This window comes from Asterias rubens, chromosome 5, assembly GCF_902459465.1.
Source record: "Asterias rubens chromosome 5, eAstRub1.3, whole genome shotgun sequence".
Taxonomy (NCBI): Eukaryota; Metazoa; Echinodermata; class Asteroidea; order Forcipulatida; family Asteriidae; genus Asterias; species Asterias rubens.
Genome location: NC_047066.1, coordinates 16165711 through 16176175, shown reverse-complemented (window position 1 = coordinate 16176175; position 10465 = coordinate 16165711). Strand labels below are relative to the sequence as shown.

The following is a 10465-nucleotide window of genomic DNA, read 5'->3' as shown; positions in this document are numbered from 1 at the left end:
GATTTCTACCTCGATGCTTTGAAAAAATAATTACTGTCCACTGTCTTAACCGACCACAACCGGTCCCCCCCCCCGCCCCCTCAAATTCCTAACTCTAACCGACCCCGACCTATCAAAATTGACCCTCACCAATCCCCTACCCTTACTAACCCTTCAATGTTTAGCATAACCAACCATAATCAGTCCGTGTGCACCGTGCTCAATAATTAACCGTATAGCTCGATTTCATTTGCAGCGAGAGCTGGCCTCGGACCCCTTCGAGAATTCGCGTGAAAATGCGAGCGTTCCTTCGAAATTAAGGCCGTATCCGAATTGGCGACTTTGGCTACAGCTACGGCTAGATCAGCGCGTCTGTCAGTGTTGAAGAATAGCAGACGTGCGCGCCCTAGCCGTAGCTGTAGCCGAAGTCGCCAATTCGGACACGGCCTAACTCTGCGACCCAACCTCTAAAAATTAACCTTCACCCTCAAACCCCCCCACGAGACTCCGTGCCTAGTGCACGTACATCCGTGAGCTGCGTCCGAAACTTCGGCCGGCTACACATTGGTGAACTGGATAAACCTTAGCACGAGAGGGCAGCAAATGTAAATACATCACAAAATGGCGACGGGCAATATGTGGGAAGGTAAGGACACGTTGGAACTTAATTTGAGTTGTCGTTTATCATTTCTGGGGTCTTTTATTTGAACAATACTTCTCTGGAAAATTAATGAGACTTTAACCTTGTATATTGGAAACTTATAGGGTGTTAAAACTGTTGTCAAAAGGTAATTATTTTACCTACTTTTTGTTACTGCGTGACGCAGTTTTGCCCTTCCTCTTTTTAAAAAAAATATTATTAATTTGCTTTCTTTAAAGTTCTCATCACATGATATAGTTGGTATTATTGTTTCGTATGCTCAATCTCTGTGTGCTGCACACGTATTGACATCAGTCGGGTACATGTGTCCGTAATAAGGAAAGGACAATGAGTATGACTCAGTCTGTCTCAAGTCAGTGTCTGACAAAAAAAAACACCAAAAAACAATTCCACTTTGACTTGCAATTAAATATTTTATTTCTATTTATTTAGTAAAGTCTAATTTACCTACAGTAACACATAAGGATAACTTTTGGTATGGCGCCACCACTTTTTCACTCATTTTACAAAAAGGGAGGAAAAGTTTCCGTATGGCGCCACCACTTTTTCATTCGATATGAAATAATATATAGTAATAGTATCTAATTTTCCTCAATGAGATATCACTTTTTCTAAAAATGAGTGAAAAAGTGGTGGCGCCATACGGAAAGTTATCCAAAAGGGATATCTCATTGAATTGAGGTAAATTAGATACTATATTTCATATCGAATGAAAAAGTGGTGGCGCCATACGGCAACTTTTCCACACAGTCAAGTCAACTCGTACCCAAGTCAACTCGTACCCAAGTCAACTCGTACCCAGGACAGCTCGTATCGTACCCAGGCATGCCAGAATAACTCGTACCAAGGTTAACTCGTATCCAAGTCAACTCGTACCTAAGTTGTACTCGTAAACTTGTACGTAGTCGTACTCAAGTCATAGAATAGATAGTTTGTATAAAAGAACAATTTCTTCACATGATACAATACATTTTATATTTTGGTACTGGGGTATTAAAATGACTTTGGTATGAGCAGACTTGGTCTTGGGTACGACAAGGTTTCACCTGGGTCACAGGTTGAGTTCAAAATGTTAATAACAAACAAATACCTTCCTTATAAATGTACTTTTATTCCTTCCATCCAGACCTGCGAAAGCAAGCCAGACAAGTGGAGAATGAAATAGATTTGAAGTTGGTGTCATTTAGTAAACTTGGAACGAATTTCAGCGCCCTCAATGAGAGGGACATTAACAGGTAAACGCACTTCATTATGTTCAATGTTTGTTTTGCATCGGGGATAACAAATAATTTGTTTTCACCCATACACCGATGTGTATTAAGCATAGTGTAATTGACAAATCCACAAGTAAATCACTTGGGTGGGATTCGAACCCACGATCTTTGCATTGCTAGAGCAGATGTATTCTGTACTCCGCAGTCAGTTGACTAATAGCAAGACAAGTCCCCAAAGAACATACATTATCTTCACAGCAAATGGATACACATGGTATTGCAAACTGAATACTTTGATACCTCACCATGCAATGCCTTAAAACCAACAATCATCATCTTCTCTGCATAGCTTCCGGCCTACAAGTGACGGCGCTAGTCACTTTCGAGGAATTCTTTAGTTTCAATAGTGCACTACTAGCATGACCTTAAAACACTGCTTTGCAGCATCACTCAGAACCCATGACCTGTTTTCTTCTTGCATCTTGAAGAGTTTTTTGTACTAAAATTTCAGCCCTGACGAGAAAGAATAATAGTTTATCTCTACTCATAAAAGGAGTAATAATTTATGTGTTTTCCTTCCAGTTCATCGGACTCTTCACCACTGTTGAATGCATCAAACAGTGAGAGGATGTTTGATACCATGGCACTGGAGATTGAGAGGTTACTAATAAGGGTAAGCCTCAAGAAAATATCCACTCCAGTCAAGCAACAGGAATGGAAAACAATGTTGATCTTGAACCACTACCCAGTGGACTTTGGGTGCAACTGCTTTACCAAATTGGGGACTGTACAGGAAGCTCTTTGGTTAAGGGAGGCAGTAGGTTTGATTTGGCCAAAAATTTAACAAATAAAAACAAAAATACCAATAAGAAGTAACTTTAGCCGGTAAAGTTGCGGATACAACAATGTATAAAATCTCTTTTGGGAGGATGGCTATAATAAAGAGTCCATGGGTGGGGTCTTGACATTTTGAACAGTGTGCTATTCTTTTTGCTGCAGGACCATGGGAGAAACACTGTGGCAAGAAGTGTAATGGGCTTACGCTGATCAAAGGGAGGGTAAAATGGGCAAAAATTTGTTTTGTTTTTATTTTGTACAACCATTTCCGCATTGTCCGACCACCTCAACTGTTATGATCGCTTAATTTAAAACTGTTAATTTTGTATTCAGTTGTCCGACATCAATGACAGAATGGCAGACTACGCCACCAAAGTTTCCTCCACATCTCCCAGCGCAGCTCTCTTACACATCCTCCAGCGTCATCGAGACATCTTGCAAGACTACCACCATGAGTTCAAGAAGACTAAAGCCAACATCGCGGCGTGTCGAGAACGGGAGGACCTCCTGGGATCAGTCAGGAGAGAAATCGACTCGTACAAAAATTCATCCGGGTTGAATCGGAGGACGGAGCTTTATCTCAAAGAAAATGAACACATTAGGAAGTAAGTAAAGTACAATTTTAAACTGAAAACCTTCAACTGTAAAAGGCCCAATTTCATAGAGCTGCTTATACGCAAACAGTAGCTAAGCACAACAAAATTATACTTAGGAAGAAACTCTAAATAAATAGTAAACTTGCGAACTTGAGAAGAGCAGGTTTGGTCTGGACGTTCCGAACAGTAAACTCTGCTCGACTTCAGAAGAGAGTTTTCATGCTCGTGTTCAGCAAAATTATATAGAACAAGGTTATAGAATAAGGTTATCAGCCAAAATATCTCTAGAGCCACATGTATAATTTGTGAGTAATATCCTGCTTACAGGTACTTTTGTTGTTGCTTCTTCGATAAACTATGAAGTGGCCAATCAGACTTGTGATGCAGGCGATTTCCCCCTGAAATAAAAACGTTGAGCGAAAAAGCCTGACAGTCTTGCCGAATTTTACCTTAAATTCAAGCCCTTATTGTAGGAGGATTACACAATGTACTTCAAACAAATTCCAGCTGCATGCAGCGACTCAGCATGAATAGTTTTGCAGTGGTGATGAAAAGTCTATCAAAAAAATTGGGCTGATTTATCTTGTTTTAAATTTCTGTTCAATAATTTGTGTTTCTTTTTGTTTAATACAGTGCTGACAGAATAGCAGATGAAACAATAGGGTAAGTCAAATATGGCTCTGAGAATAAATAATTGTTACTACATGTAAGTGCTCTCTGAATTCCCCAAGAAAAAAAGGAAAAACACAACAATTAATTTGCTCCTCGAGTGGGTTCCAAACCCATGACCCCTTGTTCTAGTGCAGGTTTCTCAACTACTACATTTGCATACATGGTGAAGAGTGGGTTGCTTGAATGGTTTACTGACAAAACCTTTTTTAGAAGAATTCCAAAAATCTCAAATTTTGTTTTGTTTAATCTCAGCAACTTTTGAGCTCTAACCCTACATGTATCTCCCTATAGTCTTTGACCAGAGACCCATTTATCCTCCAAAATACTCTACTCCTAAATCGTTGGACTCTTATACATGTAAGATGCAGTATGCCTGTTACGGTGATAAGCAACTATTATTTGGGCTTGCTGTAATATTTCTTACAAAGTCAAACAGCTTCCGGCATTGGACTTTGGAGGATTCTGGCATTCCAGTTTGAAGGATTGGCTCGTTGACAAGCACAGTTGGCTTTACTTGATACAGTTTTGGAAAACTGGAATATGTATGTAAGGAAAAATTGGAGCTTGGATTTGAGATGTGGCATCATGTTTCTAATTTTAAATGTTTTTTTTTCTTTTCTTTTATTTGTGCAGTGTTGCCATAGCAACGAAGGAAAATCTTATGTCACAACGAGGCACGCTAAAGAAAATTACAAATGGGGTCACCAACATGGCCAGTATCCTTTGATTAAAAATACACAGGACTCTAGACTCAAAACCAAAGATTGTTGATCGCCCAAGGCAAAAGGTGGTAATCTTCAGGTAATACTCAGTATGCAATGCAAAGGACGCCATTGCAGTAAGCAACTCTTTTGAAGCAACATTATGTCAGATTAGACAATGTTATTTAGGACTGGGTGATTAGTGAAATTTACTAATCGACTAGTCCTTATTACTTATTCGGGACTAAATTGTCAAATATCTTAGCGGCGCGGTTTACCGAGTAGAAGAAAAGCTGTAGTCATGACTGGAAATAGCAAGTAGTCGCAACTTAGACAACAGTCGCACTAGTCGCCCATGCCTACATGTATGACTAATTTTATGTATTATTATTATCAACCGGATATCAAAATTGTTTTAATCAATATCTGTTAGGATTTTTTTCAAATCTGTTCTGAATCTTCATCAAAGTTTTCCTTAACGCTGCACCTGTCAGATCGCTTCCCGGTCATCAACAGTCTGGTTCAACGGATAAACCTAAGAAAGAGGAGAGACTCGCTGGTACTAGGCGGTGTCATAGCAGTATGCATTACATTCCTTCTATGGTATGCGTTCCATTAGCGTAGTTTACCAGTTTTAATGTGGACTGCATCGGGCTAATTTTCAGAAAATTGGCCCTGTGGGATGGAAACTCCACAGATGGTGAACTTTTATCCAGAAATGCTGTTGGCCCTGTGGGATGGAAACTCCACAGATGGTGAACTTTTATCCTGAAACGCTGCACTTTTTTGTAGCACTCAAAGAGAGCATATTGTTAAAGCTGCATTGGATGAAATGAAAAAAATACTCAACTCTTGAGGGCGTTCAGAGTTGGTATTCCAAGCTTCTGAGGAAAGTTGTTTGAGGTTCTTTAAAAACAATTTTTTTATGAGGTATCACCCAACTCAAAAGGGCCGGACGGCCACTTCAAGGCAAGGGCTATAGCTCAACTGATTTGGGCCATCGACCCCGATAAACCATCGGCCCAGATAAACTGCAACCAGGGGTCCGTTGCCAACTACTCCTTGGGTGAAACAGGGCTACCCCTTTCATAGTCAATAAGGATGCAGGCAAGGGTATCATCCACTTGCAGCCTGGCTGAATGTGCATTGAAACAGGGCTACCCCTTTCATAATCAATAAGGATGCAGGCAAGGGTATCATCCACTTGCAGCCTGGCTGAAAGTGCATTGCACTACCTTCACAACTTTGTTGAGGTAAATATAGTGAAGTGCCTTGATCAACGGCACCAGTGTCCTAACCGGGACCCTAAACCCACACTCTGCTGCTAACGACACCGGAGCTTGGGTCTGGTGAACTAGACACCACAAGCTAAAGCAGAAACAACCAGCACCCAGGTACCTGACCTTTCTGAGTATCATCAGTGACTCTGTTTGACTTTAAGCACTTGGTACATGTACATGTTATATATAACAACAAATATAAATACCAATGAGGTACTATTTAAAATATTTTTTTGTGACGGAAAATTAATGTGTAGGAAAGTCCCGAGTTTGAAATATTTTGCATGCTTGGTCAAAATAGTTTCAGTGAATTTTGTTTTTAATCAGAACTGTCAGACTGTGTAGTGAACCCAAAAGCTATATAGGTCTTATGACTTCAATTTTTGTTTTTATGGCAAGGGACCTTGAATCTGGGACAACCAGCGGATAAGAGGACAAAGTATCGCTGTTGTTTTCACATTGTTTGAAATTGGGTGGCGGAGAAAACATGGGAGAAGTTCCCAGTGCCCGGGGCTACATTTGTCTACAAACCACAGAGACTAAGAACACACTGTACTGGAAAACAGGCAGGGGGGTCTGTACATGTCTCACTAAAACATCACACAACATAATTAAGTTTAAAACAATGACCTCTAAACCTTCAAGATCACTCAAAAATCGCAAGTTTGTTGATACTTCATTTAATCAGTAGTCAAACCGCAGAGCACTCGGCTTGGTGCGTTGGCATAGAGCAATCAGAGAATCGTGTGCCTATCGGGCCTGTATGCTTCGTTTTTGAAAGGGCAAGGGCACCAAGGCATTTTCTCCTTGGTAAAGGGCACCTATGAGGAAACTGTACATTTCTACAGGAGCAATTCAAGGGCACGAAGGCACTGACTAGGGGGCATGGGGGCAATCGCCTTCCTTGCTTCTGTGAAGTACCAGTCCTTGCCCATGTTTCTCTCAGAAATACAGTCCAACCATAGAGCTATATATATTGACTAGAGCGCTAACACCCCGTTATACACGCACTAAGGTTTTGAAGCCGTGTGGGCGCATCCATGTTTATGTAAAAACCAATACAAAAGCTTGAAATTTTGTACGGCAATTGTACGGCTATTTGCATGATAGTGCGTCTGTTCTTTTTTATGTGCCATCGAAGCAAAAAATGCAGCAAATGTGAACGCACAATCTGCTGATCAGCGCACAAACTGCGAGCGTCATGTGCGTCATGATTAAAAGGCGCGTTTACCTTTTTTTAGTACGGCAACCAAGTCGAAGTTACGGTTTTCGTAGCGCGGACGTACGCGAGTGGACAGCTGCGTACGTATACGTACGCACACGCAGAATGTAAAATAATCGCGGCAATGTGTGTTCTCTTAAAATTCCGAGTTCACGCAACACATCAAACATGTCTGCGCCCAGGGTGGCTTCAAAACGCAGAGCAAGTTAGCGCTCTAGTCAATATATATAGCTCTATGAGTCCAACAGACATCCAATAAGAAATTTACACCAGAGATTTTTTATCTATACCTGTCCTGGATCAATTTTGACAAGAATGCTTAACCTAACAACCCAAGCCTGTTAAAGTAGCATGTTCCAAGCTTTTTCATTATCTGCAAGCAATCTAGAAACTATGTCTTGCAGTAGCATCATGTAAATAATTGGTGGTCGTAATAAAAAGTAGATTTTTCTCCCTTGTTAGTCCCATCGCAAATTGTTTGTATTTTTTCCTACATGTGCATACCTTGAATATAATATAATGCATCTACTGTACAAGTGTAACAATAAAAAGTTATAAACTATATTAGGTTTTCCTGAATTTACTCACTACTTGTATCTACTTATGGTTGTGTTCAATTGTCTTTATGACACAAAAACATGTTTTCAGTTTATTAGGTTTTCGGCAGCAACTTGCTTATGATTTTATTTGATTTGTTTAATGGATATTGGACTTTATTTCACTTTTGTTATATAAATATTCGACTGGAGGAAGTGGTAGCTAAAATGTTTACCTTTAAAATGATAAAATGGAAAATCCAAGCGCAATTTCTTGCACACTCATGTCCAAAGAAACTAATAAAATGGAGTGTAGTGAGCAGCATTGTCAAGACCACCAAAAACTTGAAAATGTCTTAATTTTGATGATTTTGACACTTTGTAATGTAGTATTCCTGTTCCTCTCTGTATACATTCAGTCAACCATTCTGGAAAGATAAAGGATATTATAACACCCCTTACCAATATTTTGCCTTTTCATTGGTTTAGAGCGAGTCACATGATATGTCTTAGTTTTACTAGACGACGGCCGTGTGATAGTGCATCGGTTTGGCGTGTGATAGCAAGTTGACTTACCTAAAGGAATATTAAGTCGCGGCTGGATATGGAATTTTTGCCAAAAAGAAAAACCAATGGTTCTAGTATTACATGTATCTAGGTTCTCCCTAGGATTTGAGACAACTGGAGGGGGCATTCTGGACCCAAATTTTTGAAGTTCGGCTGAGCACCCCGAGTTCAAACAAGTTCTTTGGAATGTTTTCCACTTGGTGTTTATCAAAGTTTTTAATGCCCTAATGTGCTTTTGGAGCATTATGAATGGTTTTATCTTAGTGATTTGTTGGGGAACTTGTAATTTTGTTTGTGCATATGAGCTGAAATGTGCACATATCAGTATGCAATTGGAGTGTACTGGCCCGATATGCTACATATCTTGTGCATGGAGAGAACCCTACTTTGTTCCAATGTCTTCTTCAGCCAACTTTCATGGCTCAGAGCATATTGCTTCCAAACTTTAAAAAAAGCTTAACTTACCAAAAGTTATTCACAGCACAGTGTAATGGTTTGTGCGTTTTTTGATCAAGGCGTTGATATCATTATGATTCAAAAAATCACTAATTTGGGTCAACTTCTACAGATATGAGTTTGTTCTTAGTGTTGACCAAAGAGCTGTATTTATTGACTGGGTGCTGACTTGCCCTGTAGGTTGAAGCCTGTCTGGGCACATCAATGTTTGTGTACAAATTACACAATTTGTTTTCAGGGTCACAACCAAAATTACCCTTCCTTAAAGCCATTATACACATACACTTTCGGTACAGAAAAAAAAGAGTAATTCACAGGGTTTACAGAAGGTACTGGTGAAAGACTTCTCTTGAAATATTAGTCCATGAAATGCTTTACTTTTTGAGAAAACAGTAAAACATTACGGATTTATTTTAAACACATGTCATGACACGGCGAAACGCGCGGAAACAAGAGTGGGTTTTCCCATTTTTTTCTCCCGACTCCGATGACCGATTGAGCCTAAATTTTCACAGATTTGTTATTTTATATAGAAGTTGTGATACACGAAGTGTGGGACTTTGACAATACTGTTTACCGAAAGTGTATAATAGCTTTAAATGAACACAATGCCTTCAGAATTCACAAGTCTCACTGTTTGGGGTGTTTGTTATACTTATTTAGAGTTGTTCTTGCAATAAAAACTACATGTACATCTATGTTTATCAAAACACCAGAGGAATGATCTCTGAAAAAAAATCATTCCTTGGTGATCGTAAGCCTAAAACATGGGTCTGCGTTAAATGCGTAAACAAATATGCATAGTACTTATGTCTATATATGATATGCAGCGATATCGTGTGAATGTTATTTCATTGTACACACTTTGTGAAGTGTGGAAATGCCTTCCGTAGGGGGTGGCACGCAAAAGAAAAAAGTGTTTATTTGTTATTAATTATGTAGATATGGTATTTTGTGAAAGATTATAATAGATTTTAAATTGACATAAATTAAAGTCATATTAAAATGACGAGAAAAAAAAAGTGTGTTTGAAATAGTTTATTTGTATTGTAGCGTAGAATTTTTAGGTTCACACAGATTTCAAAGAGAGTTAAATTCTTGTGGTGTCTGAGCTCATGAGAACTTTTATTGCTACAATGCAACTCCAGACTGTACAATAATCAAGCGTACTATGGGTGCGTTCGATTAGCTTCCCAGGGTCGACCCCGTTGTGTGGGGTTTTCTTTTTCCAGGACGAACGTGTGCAGATAATTACCCACGTTCGTCCTAGAAAGAAAACAAATTGCCACACACCGGGGTCGATCCAGGGAAGCTAAACAAACGCACCCTATATACACATGTAGGAGAATCCTCCCTGGTTACCCAATCGTCCAGCAGGGGGCAGCCAGTGGCATGAGCTTTGCTGGCGACTCCTTCCGACCGATCATCTTCACCCCTACAGTATGCAGAACTTATTACATTTCATTGGATTGCACAATATGCAATGTTCATTTCTTGTAATCTCTTTCATATGTTAAGAGTCTGTCATGGTCTGGTTGGTTAAAATATGATGCCATCTTGTCACGTCTTTATTTCTCTATTTCGAATGGTGTCCTCGGTCAATGATGTTATGCCAAGGAAGTTGTACCCACATCTCCCTGTCCCTCATGCATGTTGATATTTTTCCAGCTGTCACAAACCCAATGTCCCTTCACATTAAATTGGATATTGGCCTTTGACAAACTACCAATGTAACACATGCTTA

General features: G+C 39.6%; 1 protein-coding gene across 1 annotated transcript; it reads left to right on the top strand.

Moving 5' to 3' along the window:
- The first annotated feature begins 597 nt into the window (after nt 1-597).
- LOC117289892 (Golgi SNAP receptor complex member 1-like) lies at nt 598-6750 on the top strand. Its single transcript, XM_033771086.1, has 7 exons — nt 598-625; nt 1767-1875; nt 2437-2527; nt 3025-3296; nt 3921-3950; nt 4593-4675; nt 5155-6750. Exons 1-7 carry the CDS (start codon nt 601-603, stop codon nt 5277-5279), a joined length of 735 nt encoding a protein of 244 aa, XP_033626977.1. The 5' UTR covers nt 598-600; the 3' UTR covers nt 5280-6750.
- Nucleotides 6751-10465: the final 3715 nt, after the last annotated feature.

Bases quoted from the DNA above. Each gene is read 5' to 3' on its own strand.
- LOC117289892 (XM_033771086.1), top strand. From the start codon at position 601: ATGGCGACGGGCAATATGTGGGAAG. The intron at 3,951-4,592 runs GTAAGTCAAATA...TTATTTGTGCAG, and splicing joins ATAGCAGATGAAACAATAGG to TGTTGCCATAGCAACGAAGG. The intron at 4,676-5,154 runs GTATCCTTTGAT...TGCACCTGTCAG, and splicing joins TGGGGTCACCAACATGGCCA to ATCGCTTCCCGGTCATCAAC.